The sequence below is a fragment of the Euleptes europaea genome, chromosome 2 (assembly GCF_029931775.1).
Source record: "Euleptes europaea isolate rEulEur1 chromosome 2, rEulEur1.hap1, whole genome shotgun sequence".
NCBI lineage: Eukaryota > Metazoa > Chordata > Lepidosauria > Squamata > Sphaerodactylidae > Euleptes > Euleptes europaea.
Window position 1 is genome coordinate 98934497 of NC_079313.1, and position 15042 is coordinate 98949538.

The 15042-nt window shown below is 42.4% G+C and overlaps 1 protein-coding gene across 4 annotated transcripts in view; it reads left to right on the forward strand.

Annotated features, from left to right (window-relative positions):
* MAGI3 (membrane associated guanylate kinase, WW and PDZ domain containing 3) overlaps nt 1–15042 on the forward strand; it is a 175889-nt gene that overhangs the window by 144100 nt on the left and 16747 nt on the right. For all 4 annotated transcript variants that reach the window (XM_056867527.1, XM_056867528.1, XM_056867529.1 and 1 more), the window contains exons 16-19: nt 5959–6144; nt 9667–9769; nt 11980–12085; nt 13346–13489. In XM_056867527.1, coding sequence (XP_056723505.1) covers nt 5959–6144; nt 9667–9769; nt 11980–12085; nt 13346–13489 — 539 coding nt within the window. The remainder of the gene's footprint in view (nt 1–5958; nt 6145–9666; nt 9770–11979; nt 12086–13345; nt 13490–15042) is intronic.

Below are 15042 nucleotides of genomic sequence, written 5' to 3' on the forward strand. Positions count from 1 at the left end.
TATCATTTTCTCAGTCGCTGTTGTAATAGTACAAGTGGGGGGCCATGATACTCTTGGAGGGGATCACCCCATTCCCTCCTTACTGTTCAGTGAGAGGGAGACTCACAGGGGGAACACCCGATTCCCTCCTTAGTACTTACTGGGTGTATGGGAGACTCACTGGGGGGGGGAATAACTCGATTCCCTCCTTCTCAGTGGGGGGGGGAGACAGTTGGGGGGGTCATTTGATCCCCTCACTGCTCGGTGGGGGGATGGGAAAATCGTGGGGGGATCACCCAGTTCCCTCCTTACTGCTCAGCAGGAGGGTGAGAGACTCACGGGGGATCACCAGATTCCCTTCTTTCTGTTCAGTGGGGGGTGGGAGATTTGTGGGGGGGATCACCCAACTCCCTCCTTACTGCTCAGGAGCCACTGTGATGTAGTGATGTAAGAGCGGTGGTTTGGAGTGGGAGTCTCCCCACTCCTCCACATGAGCGGCGGAGGCTAATCTGGTGAACTGGATTTGTTTCCCCACTCCTACACATGAAGCCAGCTGGGTGACCTTGAGCTAGTCACACTCTCTCAGCCTCACCCACCTCAGAGGTTGTCTGTTGTGGGGAGGGGAAGGGAAGGTGATTATAAGTCGATTTGATTCTTCCTTAAGTGGGAGAGAAAGTTGGCATATAAAAACCAACTTTTCTTCTCCTCCTCCTCCTCAGTAGGGGGGCGGGAAACTTGCAAGGGAATCACCCGATTCCCTCTTTACTGTTCATTGAGGTGGGGAGACTTGCAGAGGGATTCACATATCCCCCCCATTGCCAAGCCTGGCATGGTTCCAGGCCCCTCCACCACTGCTGCTAAGCCTGGGGTGGCTATCAACGTACGCCAGCGCTGCAGCCAGCCCAGGAGAGTGGCTGCCTCCACCACCACGGCCAGGCCCTGAGCAGCTCCATTCCGTTCTGGTAAGTGTGTTGTCTGCACGGACACAGAGAACGCAAACATATTTTTTGGGGGGGGGGGAATTAACCCCACCATGTATTTTATTGTTGATTTCAGGTTTTCTGCAAACATAGGGAGTTCCCCAAATTTGAAGAAAAATCTGTTTGGAGTAAGTGTGCCTCCGTCTGCAGATTTAAGTATCTGCAGATAGAGGACACAGTTGGGAATTAGATATATAGATTGGATGCTGCATTGTACTGATGTCTTCTGACATCTGTGTCGATGATTTAGGATTTTCCTTTTCATAGCCAGCTCGTCCCAAACCCACTGCCCTTTGTAATGTAGAAAAATTGCCGTATATTAATGACTATTTTATGATTGGTTTCATTTGTCTAACGGCGCAATCCAGAGGGGGAGGAGCTGTGCCACAGCCAGGGATGGCACAGCCACAGAACAGCCAAGCTGCCTTCTAGGCAGCTTGCTGCGCTGCAGTCAGCAACCTGACTGCAGCGCAGCAGTGGCATATGTAGGCATATGTAGACATTCCCTTGCTGAAAGGGCTCAGGGAGCTGACTGATGCCAGCCACGCCCTGGAGCATGCCACCTTTGATGCCAGTGCGAGCCCCTGCAGGAGGTGTTCTGGCATGCACTGCTGCCACGGCTGCTCCAGCTCCCATGCGTGGCGCTGATGCACCACTACCCGACACCGGCACAAATGGTATTAATGCTGGCACCAGTGTCCCGCCACCTCCTCAACACTTGTGCCCCCTTCCCCATGGATTGTGCTGTAAGACAGTGCTTTTAAATTACATTAAAAAAAAACAAATTTTAGAGTGCCTCATGACATTGCACTTTGAAGTAGTGAACACGTGTAGAAATGAGCTTTTGCTAAGGTACTAGGTTAGTACTCAGATTTTTCCTTTTTTAATAAAGGCAGTTGCTATAGAAACCATTGGAACTGGAGCTGTCGCCCTCTGATGCTGTGAAGTTGATTATGTGCCCTATGTTAGAAATATGAAAAAACCATTCTGCTAGTTGATTTTTATGCTGTCTAGTCTAGTCAGAGCTTAGACACTATCCGAGATGAAATTATTGTTGAGAACTAAGCCAAATTCTCTGTGCAATCCTCACGGTGTATAATACAAAGCATTTATCTAAAAAAAGAAGGAATTCCTTTTGGCCCTTCAACTGAAAATAGGTAACTTTTATAGAACATAGTAGAGGATAACTGAATACGTACTTCGTCTTATTAATAATTATAATAGCAGTCCTTAACTTTGTGGATAACTTTCAAACCATTGTTGACCTCAGTACAGCTTGTTTAATAGGAATTCCTTTTTAAAATAAACATTGCTCTTCCTGGATATAAAATTAAAGGTCTACATTAGAAGCACTCTGCAGTGCTTTCATATTCACAGACAGTTCTTGGGTTTATAGTCACAAATGAAATTAGATTAAAATGGAAAAGAAATAGAAGAGCATGTTTATCTTCAAATGGAGGTAAACGCTAGAAGTCCTATCTGCCAACACTGTTATGGCAACTTCATTAATTACAAGTCTGAATGGTAAATTAATCACAGGGTTTGTTTTTTTGTGTGTGTGTCTTTCAAAAACTTCTTGGGATTTACTGTCATAGGTTTGAAATGCCAATTCATAATTTTCGTGTATATACTTCAGCACACCTCTATCCCATCTGTTCTCTCCCTGGAAAAAATAATTTAGAATAGAACAGCAATAGCTATTCAGACTGGAGGCCGTTCAAGCTTTCAGCTAGCATGTGAGCTCTGGGGTGATTCTGGGTGACTTTTTGGTATTGCGGCATGTCACCAGAGTGCTAACAACATTTGTGAAAAAGCAGCTGGCACAGAGAAAATTGGTCGATACTTGGTATCTTGAGAACGGGGCCACTGCAAAATACTTCTGTGTATGCAGTAGTCTGTAAGCAGCTAATCAGAGAAAGAATATGAGCAGCTGCAAGGATCCAGGCATAATTAAATGTGTCTCTGCTTAGACCTTCAGGGTTTTGGAGAAACAGAATGGCAGAAACATAAGCAGATGGGCTTTAAATTTAATAATCTTCACCCAAGAATCAAAGATGCTAGTTGGGGGGGAAAGTCCTCTAAACCAATGCCCACTCTGGGTTGGATTCAGCCTGTGCAAATGTAGTGAGGGTGCTGAAGTAGAACTTTTTTACCTTTTTGTGTCACGGTCTTCCCCGCCCCACCAAGCAAGTAGGACTACTTTCAGAACAATATTCCACGCAGTATGGGGCTGCAGTAAGGAGAAATCTGACCAGATCCCCCCAACCCAAACCCTTGTGCAAGTGAAGCAAACTCTGACTGGAGCCAAATGTCATGCGCAAGTATGAGGAGATGGTGCTTTGTTTGATTTCCCCTCTTCCTGCAGCTCTCCATGCCATGTCACATATTGTTCTCAAAGGTCCCCGACTCTCAGCAGGGGCTTTACAGGGTTGGGCCATGGCTCAAGAGCAGAGCATCTGCTTTGTATGCAGAAGGTCCCAGGTTCAGTCCCCAGTATCTTAAAAGGTTTGCATCTGAAGGACCTTGGAGAGCAGTTGCCAGTCAGAGTAGATTATACTGACCAATGGTCTGACTCAGTATAAGGCAGCTGATTATGAGCAGAGGGCAGTTGTGGGAGGGAAAAGAAGGGAAGGACCCCTTTCTGTAAACTCTAACCTGATTTATGGATTTTGAATCTGTGGGCAGGATCTGTGTCACATTTGTTTTCTTTAATTTATGTTGGTTGGTTGGTTTAAAGCAGGGCTTCTTAAACTTTTCCCACTCGCGACCTCCTTTCGCCTGAGAAATTTTTACGTGACCCTGGGTATATTGGTATATAAAATAGTTATACAAATCAAACATTTACTAATATGGGGTTTGTACTATTTTATGGCATATTTATGGACTTTAAAAGCATAAATGACTGTTTCCAAATTTTTCGCGACCCCCACATTCAGTTACATGGCCCCATATGGAGTTGCGACCTACAGTTTAAGAAGCTTTGATTTAAAGCACCATGTAAATATTTTTAGCAATGTCAGAGATGTACTTAAGTCATTACTGATAACAATTTTGATAGGCTGTATGAATGAATAGCTACAGAGAAGCTTTACTGATGTGATAACTGTATAAATTAAAAAAGAAAATTTGGAAGGGCTATGAGTATCTGGATTTCTGTGTCAGTGGCAATACTAGACTCTGGGCCATAGCCAGTCTGCCTGGCTTGGTGGAGGTTCAAAGAATCAAATGAAAACCAGAATTTCCCCATAACTAGCAGAATCTTCTAGAACCATTTCATTAAGCCCTTATGTCTAAATGCATTTTAATGTTTATGAACTGTTAGTACAGGCTGAGTATCCCTCATCCAGACTGCATGGGACCAGAAGGGGTCTTTATTTCAAAGCTTTTTGTATTTTGGAATATCTGGTCGCCAGCCTGAGGCAGAAAGAGTGAAGCAGCTTCCAGCAGGTGTGCCAGTGGAAGTCTCCTCCTCCCCAGAAGGAAAGCTGGCTTCCCTTTTTCTCTCCCCCCCCTTTCCCATCCTCCTTCCTGTCTCCTGTGTACCCTTTTCTGGGCAGCACAGATTTGCCTGCATGCTGGCTCAAACAGTCTGGTTTTGGGGTCAGTCCGGATATCAGATTTCTGGATAAGGGATACTCCTGCTTTTCTATCCCTATACATATTATCAGGGTAGGAATGATTTTAAACAACATATAAAAAGCCTTTGAATATAGTGAACGTGCTAGTCTTTCAAGACCAGCATTAGTGTTCAGAAGTTCTACTAAGGCTTGCTTCCATTTATGCCATTTTTATTTGGAAGATCATCAAAGTATTATTGTATGTTATTTTGAGTCTGTATGAGAAGATAGCTTTTAGGCATGTAGCAGCCCCCTTTCTGGAATAAGCTTGCTTCAGAGAGTGCAACAGGAGAATTCATAGTATGTGAGTATAAATAGTGACTGCAAAGGTGTGTCTGTCCAAGTCAAACAAAAGAACTTCTCAAAACTAACATTAACATCTTGAAAAATGAGGATAGTGGTGCTAACCTACTTACTGGCAGTTATAAAGCTTACCATGGAAATGTATATGAAGCGGTTCGAACATTTGAAATGTTTATAAATTCTTAATTGTGGTGATAGCAGTAGTGTTTTTAAAATAGTGAGTAGACTTGGACTGTCAATAAAATGAATAATGCCGTGAATTTTTTCAGAATGTGATTATCAAATGTATCAGTGCCACCTACTGATGGCCTTCAGCAAATTTCATGATTGCAAATTAGGTTAAGAATGCAACTGTCTAGTCTCAGCATAACTACCTAACAAACATAAATCCACTCTTCCCTTTCCCCAAAAGTCTCTTACCTAACTATATTTCCACATTCATTTGAACATTTCATTGAAATAAAACCAGACTAATGGTGCATTCTTGAAGGGGGGGGCGAATGCTCTTAGGAGCCGGTGTGACCCCTATGTCGGCATCTGTGCCCCTTGTGCCATGCAAACTGGCACGGATGCCATCGTTGAGGCACTTAATCCCTGGAGCACGGCAGCAGTGGGGGCTTCGGCACCGGCACCCCGGGAGGCACAAATCCTTGCGCCAGCGTCCCAGGAGGTGTTCCCGGGGCGTTCTGGGGAGTGGAGCTGTCGTTAGGCAGCTTACAAACTCCTTTCACCCTGGGAATGCCTCCCAGGATGGCGGCTGTCCTGCATCACCTTTTTAGGTGGCGCAGGCCCGCTTCTCCCTATGGAGGAAAAAGCCCCTTTCCCTGGTGTTGTTTTTTTTAAGGCATTTTTCCCTTTCATGGCCGCCAGGAAGCCTCTGATGAGGCTTCTCAGCTGCGCTGTCCCGGCCACCACAGTTCGCCTCCCCCTTCAGGAATGCACTGTATGTAGCACAGATACATCTTCTGGGTATAAAATCTCTACAGTCCAGAGCTGGATTTGGTTGTTAATAGTACACGCTCATATGTAAATTACTGATGAGAGCGGTGAACACTGACATGGCTCTCTTAATTCCCCAGTGATTCCGCATAAGATTGGCCGCGTCATTGAAGGGAGTCCAGCTGATCATTGTGGGAAACTGAAGGTGGGAGACCGAATCTCAGCAGTGAACGGGCAGTCAATTGTAGATCTTTCACATGAAAATATTGTGCAACTGATAAAAGAAGCCGGAAACTCTGTCACGCTCACTGTTGTTGCTGAGGAAGGTAAGGAGGTGTCAGCTGCTCTTGCACTATTGCACTGGGAATTTTCATTAGGCTGCATATTTTACATGACCGTCGTTATAAGGAAAACGTTTGACATGCTACATTTGTCTACGTATATCAGGCAGTCCCTCCAGTAATAAGTGATGGAATGGCTCTAATTTAGTGCATATAGTAAACTCTGTTAACAGATGGGGGAGGAAGAGCATTTCCTGAAGAGGATATTCTGTAAGAAGCATGTATCACTTGACTCTCTTTCACAGAGATGAGCTCCTTAATTTGCCCATCAGTAGGTCTAGTGCCAGATTTCACGAGGGCCAGGCAGAAGACCTGTCATAAGCATACTCACAGGGCTAAACTAGATGATACAAGTTTTAAGAAGTTGTGTCTTGTTTTCCTGGCAGCTTCCCAGAAGTGTGTGGAGGCCTGATTTGGATTGGGACCACAACCAGGAGGGAGGAGTGATTCCACCCTCTCCTCTGCATCATTTTCCTGCATTGCCCATTTTGGAGTTGCACACGCAGCGTTCATGCACGTGCAGTTCCAAAATGGGATAAATAACTCTCCACTGCAGCCATTTTGGCTTGGTGAAATGCTGGGTGTGGGGGAGGAAAAAGTGCCTTCCCCACGCCGTGGTCCCAAGTTGAATCAGATCCTCACAGACATTTAAAACTGTGTTCCTACCGCTGCTGTGTGGCTGCTCATGCAATTCAGGTCCAGGGAACCTGGATTCAACTAATTAAAAAAACACATTGTGTAATTTGGCCCTTATGTTGAATTGTGTTGGAGAAGTGTTGCTATGCAGAAACCTCCTTTACAGCTACGTCAGGATGGCACAAAGCCTGCAGGTGGCAAGAAGGGGGTGGGGGGGATATAACTATTTTCTAATGTTTCCTAGGTGGCTTACAGGTGGATTTGTTGCCCGTGCTTTCCCCAGACTCTGCCCTCTTTCTTCTCAACAAGCTCAGTAGAAGTCTTATAGACAGGAAAAAAAATTGAAGTGATTGATACTGAAACCACAGGTGAAATCCAATCCACAAAGCAGTCTGAAGCACTGTCACCAGTCATTAAAGAGCTCCAAAAGAAAATAGCCTAGCAAATGCTTTATTTAGCAACCACCTCTCCAAAATTATGAATGCCGTGGACCTGAACAGTGAAGGTATACATACTTACCTGACTTTGTATTCTCAGGACACAGAAAGTGGAGCATCTCTTTGGGTCAAATAAAGGATTTAGCTCTAACCTGCCCTAGCTGGGTTTTAAACCTCCCCCACCCCCACCCCACTTTCTAGGGCTTCAGCAGTGATTCTTATGCATAGGTATATCACTGTCACATCTACGTTTGGTCCTGATTTGTTCCCTCTAACCTTTATGGGCGGTTAGAAAATTTTGGACAACAAAACAGTCTATTTCTGTAACTTCGCAAAATGCTGGGGTGTGTTTCCAGGGTGCTGCTTGTGCATTTAATAAACGTGTTACTTTGCCAGAAAGGTAATTTTCTACAGTTTTGAATAATAACCACATTAAGCCTGCATACTAGTAAAAAAAATAGATCCTCTTCATTTTACCACAAATATTTAACATGTTATCATAGTCTGTGATACAGAATATCAACTATTTAATTTACCTGCATATTAAGGCTTGCAGCAAAGAGGCTTTTATACTTACATAATCCATTATTTTTCAATAAAGGTGCTTAGATTTTTTTTTCATTTCATGCCGAAGGAGGGCACCTCGTATTACTCTGAATACGAGCTTAATGCCAGTAAAGTTGAGGCTGTTTTAGTCTACTTTGCCTCTAGGTTAGAATCCTTATCATCTCAGATAAATTGCATTCCTTCTTCCTGAGAGAAGTACCCATTTGTAGAAACTTGACAGGTGCATTTAATGGTTTCAAGGGTTTTAAAGAAATGTTGCAAATAGAAAATACAAATCTGAGGATATACAATAGAATATGTAACCCAAATACAACATTAAAACTGACTGGCCAATCAGATGTGTGTTGTGGTTGACAGAATGTGAACTCGCATACTTTTCACATGTACAGAATGGGGTGTTTTCTTTAAAGATCTACAGAAATCCACGTTGTTCAAAAAGTGCCAATGTATTGTTAAAAATTGTTGCTTGTCCAAACTTGAATTCGGTTCAGTCAGACATCCAATTGCAGAACAAGTGGACAGCAAAACTTCAGATCACAAAACCTTTGGTGGCTACAGTCATGTCACTCAGGAAAGAGAATTAATTCAAAAAACCACACAAGTCAGTTTCATCTTTGTGGGAGCAGACCACTTATTTCCACTGGCCAGTCAATAGCAATAAGAACTGTAGAAAAACAAGCAGCTCTAGAACCACAGGCTAACATAATAGCCCAGCCATTAATGAGTTTACTTTTCCCTACGGTTGTATCCATGAATATGAACCTCTTAAACTACTTAAAAACCTCCTTTGAAACCTTCCTTCTTTCCCCTTTAGCATTGATAAATGCAGATTTTTAATTTTCTTTCTTCTTTCCCCTCCAATCGTCTCTTTAATTCTAAGGGGGGGGAACCCCTAAATCATGCTTCATGCTCCAGAAAGCATTCTTTTAATATTTTGCACAAAACAGTCATCCCCAGTCATGTAGAAAGTGAAAAATGTACAGAGAAGTGGATGAGTAGAGGAGAGGGGGATGTATACAGACAGATGGCCTTTTCCTTACCTGTGCTTATTAATTAGAATTATGAATGTAAACCAGGAGAAAATGTTGACATTTGTCTCTGTGGAAGATACTTCCAGATGTGTGTCATAGTAAGGCCAAGGAATCCTGTATCGAACTCCACAAGGCCTTGAATGACTGGGAAATAGAATGTAATAATATGTAGTATCTGGAAAACAGTGATATGTACAAAACAATAGTCTTTACCATAATGCCTTGTAAACGTGGATGAATTTAAGTCCTTTAAAAAAACAAGCATTAATTCAGCACACTGAGCCTCTCCAGGGTGAAATGTCTGCAAGCCTTTTCACTGCAAACATTTTCTTCTTGGTTTATACTCAGAGTCTTGAAAGATGTACTGCTTTGCTTTGAATGTCGCTTTAGCTTAAAATGTGCCCTTTAAAGATTTGTGTGGGGTGGGGGGGGTCAGTTAGTCATTTGCTGCTTTCTGAGTAGGAGAGGCAGTTTTATATTTCAGAGCATGTTTGTTTTATAAGTGCGGTTGGACTTACTCTGAGGTTCTAATCAATGTCCTTCCTGTGTTGGAGGCAGAGGCACTCCCTTAGAGGATTTTGTTAACTGCCAAACTGCTGTGTGGTTTAAAGGTTTCTAGTAGCCTTGCCACAAGAGTTCTTAATATATTGAATGACCAGTATATTAACATGCACTTCAGGGGTAGTTATTAACCTTTTCCAGTTAGTGGCTGATCCATTCCAGGAGTGGCAGCAGCACTGGATGTTTAGAAAGAGCAGTGGGAAATACAAGAACCATTGTATAACTCTACCTGTATGTTCAAGGGTACCCCTTATCTTCATTTTTGTCTTCATTAGAGCACCGTGGCCCCCCATCAGGAACAAATTCTGCCAAACAAAGTCCAGCCCTGCAGCACCGACCAGTAGGAACAGGAACAGTCAGCTCTGTGACCACAGAGAGGTACAAAGGGGTATAACTTGGCTGTGAATTCTGACTTGCCTTTTCTATGGCCAGAGCTGGCCAGTTCTGTGGGACTTTCTGAACCCCCTAACAGTACCAAAGTTGCATTCTCCATTTTTTTCTAAAGGGTTATATTTATCCTTTTCTGCTAGGTTCCTTGTACAGTGTGTATTTTGCATGGAGTAGTCTGTATTTATCATCTTATGGCATGCAAATATAATTTTTGTGGTGAAAATAATTTCAAGTTTGCAGAAAGTTTGTGGCTCAGGGTCCATACCACTTCAGACTGTAATTGGGAGGGGGATCCATGCTACTGCAACCTCTTGGCTGGTTTACAGCAGTGAGCTATATGTAGGGCTGCTCTTGAAGACAACTGGAAACCTGTGCCTGGTGAAAAATGTGGCTGCCTATTTGCTTATGGGGATTAGCCAGCATGACCACATTATACCTGTCTTTGTCATGTCTCATCTCTGTTGCCTTTTAAGAGAACTTGGGAAATTATATTACTTCAGAGAGCATTTTTCTGGTAGCAGTGTTTGAGACTATTGAGTTTTATTGAGTTGAGCTTTTGGTATTCAAATGTGCTATTGTTGCTAACCTTCTTGAGGCTTTTCAGAAAGGTGAGGTACAAACGTTTCTAAATAACTAATAACTGCATCTGAGGTCTGGTTGGAAACTCAGGATCAGATGGAAACTAACAACAGAAAAAACATTTGCTTTGAAAACAGAAACTATGGCTTGGATCCTGTGAATGAGTTCTGTGCTCTCTCGATAATCTGTGCCACAGAATGCACTTCCTCTTCTGGTAAAATTTCCATTTACGCCAGGGCCCATTGAAAACCATTGATGTTGCACCAATGGAAGTTCCACTGGAAGAGTTAGCGCAGTCTGTGGCACAGACTATCTAGAGCACACAGAACTCATTCATAAGATCTAAGCTGCTGAAGAGATATTTATTGTTTAATGCTTGCTACTAATACTTGCAGAGGTAGCTTGTTTGTCTATATTTATAGCTTGTTAGAACATTATAGCCTAAATCTATGTACCGAAGACTACTTACAGAAGACTGCTAGTGAAAATGTACAATTTGGAGGAAAATGCTTATGTTTACTCCAGACATTACTATGTTCATTGAGCCAGTGTTGGACAGAGCAAAGAAAACTGCATCACTGCTATATCAGTTTGTCAAAAATGATTGCAATCACGGCAGGCCTGGTTCCTGTTAAAGTGTCTTTGTATGTTCCCACTTGTAGAATTCTCTAGTCTATAACCCACACTGGTCAGTGTCTTCAAGTACTTCCGTGTTGCTGAAGTCATTGCTGCTTAGCCCAAAACCACCATTATGTGGATGCACAAAGGTGGTAAAAATAACTCTTGATGCCTCTCTGTTCATTTCAGTCTCTGGTCAGAGCACTTTGGCTGATGCCTTCTTAAAGGTAAAGGTGAGAGAGAAAGGGTGTAATGGAGGGCTTCTTAAAAGAGGCAAGCGTCCTTCTTTTCCTTCTGGATCCCAAGTAAACTATATCCTATTAAGGAATGATACATGGAAACCACAAAGAATTAACTGACATTATAAGCTGACATAGAACTGCTGAATGATTAAAGAACACCTGGGAATAATGGCTCCAGTGTGATTAACTGTAATTATACTGAGCATACAAAATGCGTATCATAACTGAAATTCCTCCTTCAGGTTCTGTCTAGCTCTGCTTACCTAGAAGAAAGCTCCTATGGCAATTATTCAAAATGTCCTGGCTAACTAATAGGAGCTGGCCAAAGCCCTAATATAAAATGGAAATTCATGGCTGAGCTAAGTGTAATTCTTAGTATATAAAACATTTGTACTCCACCTTTCTTGAAAGAAAATGAGGCACGTGGCAAATTGTGACTAGTCTTCCATATTTTCATCCTTTCTGTCTTTGAAATTAGATACTCCCCAGATATTTTTGCACGTGCCAGTTCTATCACACTACATGATATGCCTTGTAGCCTGTATTTTTTGCATGCGAAGTAAAACTTCACATGCAAAGGTCTCTTAGGGCATGTTTAATTTTATAAATGGATGCAATGTCTCCATGAAAAAGATAATCTGGACAATTGATTGTGCATGTCTACAGTTTCTGGCAGGTGCTCCTGGAAATCCACCCTTGACTTTGTATGGGTAGAACTCAATGACCTCCCATTTACTACCCCTATCCTATCTGTTTCAGAGGTAATATAGAAGGTGATCTTGGAAAAGAACAAAGCAACTGCTTCAAGCACTTCTCACCATCAGAAATCAGTGTAGCATCTACCACAGGAAGCAAACATTCTCAGGTATAGATTTTTTTTCTTGTCCATTTAGTTACACTGACTTTGTTCAAATTACTGGGAAGGGAGGATGGGAAGGGAGTAAAACAAAAGGAGAGGCTATGGGGACTTTCAGGGAAGGGGAAGAAGAAATAGTGGGGGAGGGAAAATGAGATACCCCCCCCTGCAAGTCCATGGAGGTCATTCACTTGTAAATGTCTAGTTTTCAAGAATGCTGTAACTCTTCCCTAGGGCTTATAACACTGCAGCTGAAAAAGAAGCCATGGCTATTATTGGTTAACAATTTGAATTTTCACTAGAAATTCAGATTAAAAATGTGTGTTCTGCGTGGCTCTAACTTGTTCAGCTGAAGTGATCCTTAAGAATTTGAAACATTCATAATACTTCAACTAAAGCCTTAGAATTCCAAACTTGTATAAGTTACTAAAAAAGAATCAGTTCACAGTTAATTATAATTACCAACAGAGTTTTGAGAGTGGACTTTGGATCTTAAGGAACTGAGAAGAGCTTTTTTTTTTTTTGGAAGAACATCTGTTGGTCTATGTAAATTTAAAAGAGCAGTCAGAATAATCCCCATCTAGAATTGGTGTCAGAATTGTTAAGGGATTTATTAAACAAATCCTTTAGCAATTCTTATTACTCTTTTAATTTTTAAAAGGCCAATAGATGTTCTTTCATAAAGAGAACTGTTAAACTACATACCAGGGTAAAACAAGCAATATCACTTTTATGTTGAAATATACATTAAATACATATTAAACTATACTCAGTGTTGCTGTAGTGCCTGGGCCCAGGTGTACAGATGCTCCAATAAACTGGCTTTTAAATGTTACACCCACAATATGCAGTCCCAATACAGTTGTGATTTTCAGTAGCCTCTTTATGAAGAATTAAAATTTAAATCTGCCCTCACTCAGGATGTTGTGCTGTGTCCTTTTTCTAAACTGGTTCTGAGTCAAAGAAAAAAACTGGGGTGCTGTGAAATAAACCTCTTTCGTTTACAACTTTTTATTCATATTTCACTGAGGCCCTGTTCAGACAGTACATATTCCCTGAGATTGTACCTGGGAAGCAATCATGAGAGAGCCTCAGGCTTCTTTCTTTTCCAGTGCTTTCATGGTGGGGAGCAGTGAATAACTGAACTGGTAGATCCCGCTGTCAATACTACACTGACTGGAGCGGAGCTAGTAAGTCCTCTCTCAGTTTCTCCCCAAGGGCAATGCAGCGGTGAATAGTAATTATACTCTCTGCTTGTTTCCTACATAGATTCCTGGATGTTATCCCGTAGAGCTGGAGCGAGGGCCTCGAGGCTTTGGATTCAGCCTTCGGGGAGGGAAGGAGTATAACATGGGGCTTTTCATTCTCCGACTCGCTGAGGATGGCGCGGCCATCAAAGATGGAAGAATTCATGTGAGTACAGTTTTTGAGAGCTTGCCATCCAGAGTTTGTAACTCCCCCAGAGCTATCAACAAATCTTCTGTGTCTATCCCTGACAAGCATTTGTCAGGGATGCTCTAGGCTGATCTGCATTGAGCAGGGGGTTGGACTAGATGGCCTGTATGGTCCCTTCCAACTCTGTGGTTCTATGATTCTAGGAGAGCCAGCATGGTGTAGTGGTTAAGAGCAGTGGTTTGGAGTGGTGGACTCTGATCTGGAGAACCAGGTTTGATTCCCCACTCCTCCACATGAGCGGCGGAGGCTAATCTGGTGAACTGGATTTGTTTCCCTACTCCTACACATGAAGCTAGCTGGGTGACCTTGGGCCAGTCACACTCTCTCAGCCCCACCTACCTCACAAGGTGTGTGTTGTGGGGAGGGGAAGGCAAGGTGATTGTAAGCTGGTATGATTCTTCCTTAAGTGGTAGAGAAAGTTGGCATATAAAAACCAACTCTTCTCCTCCTTCTTCAAGAGTGTGTCCACACCAGCTGGGGTATGTCCCAGATTTTATCTCAGTGGTGTTTATCACTGGTAGCCCAGTTGCATGGTATTTCCTCTTTGCTGCAATCTTGAATTATGGATTCCTGTGTGTTTTATTTTTGCACCCATATACCATTGCATCCATAGATTAGTCTGATCTATTTTGCCAAAAAAAAAAAGGAGCAGGATCTTGAGATGGAGCTGTCAAGTAACAGTAAAGATGCCTCCAAGATTGTGAAGGAGTACGCTTGGCCTGTGCAAAAAGAAATTAGCAAATGGATTGAAGACAAAATCTAAAATGAATGAGTGCATGGCACAAATTCACCATTTCAGAATAAATAAAAGAAAAACCCTCTGATTAATGCAGGAGAGAGGTAAGATGATGAATAGGGAAAAAGATAGCTGGAGACTTCTGCGTGCTCATTACATAAAAATGCCCAGTGCCCAGTGCTCCTGACATAAAAATACATCACCCTTGATATATTATAGAACTTACATGTTCTCATACTCTGAAATTATCTTGGGGGACAGGGAAATTATCCTTTAGAGTGCCAATAGCGTCTTTATGCTCTGCTGTGAGTTTTTACAAGTCTTGACAGTGTTTCAGTGATCATCTCTCTTTGCTGCTAGGGCTTTCTAATTAAGTGCAAAAAATCTCCAGTAATTATCCATAGAACAGCTTTTCATGGAAAGTAGCAAGCTATTATAGCTTGCCTGTGCAACTGACCTAGGTGCTTCTGAAGCGCTTGATTTCATAGCTTCTAATGGCATTATAAATCATTAGTTACTTATCCTCCATGTGTGCTTCAGGGAACTGTGATTTGTTCGTGGTTCCTGTGGTTTGTCAGTAGAAAACGCCTCAAGTTCACTTGGTATTTAGATATGGGACCTGCTAAGTACATAGCATGTGAAACCGCCCCTAATATTTTCTTTCCTCTGCCTTGCAAGCAAATCTGCATTGGAATCCTTGTCATTTGTATTTGTAAACTAAAGTTCCCCAGCTAAGGGAAATGGTTACAGAAATTTTACAGCAGCATATAGGATC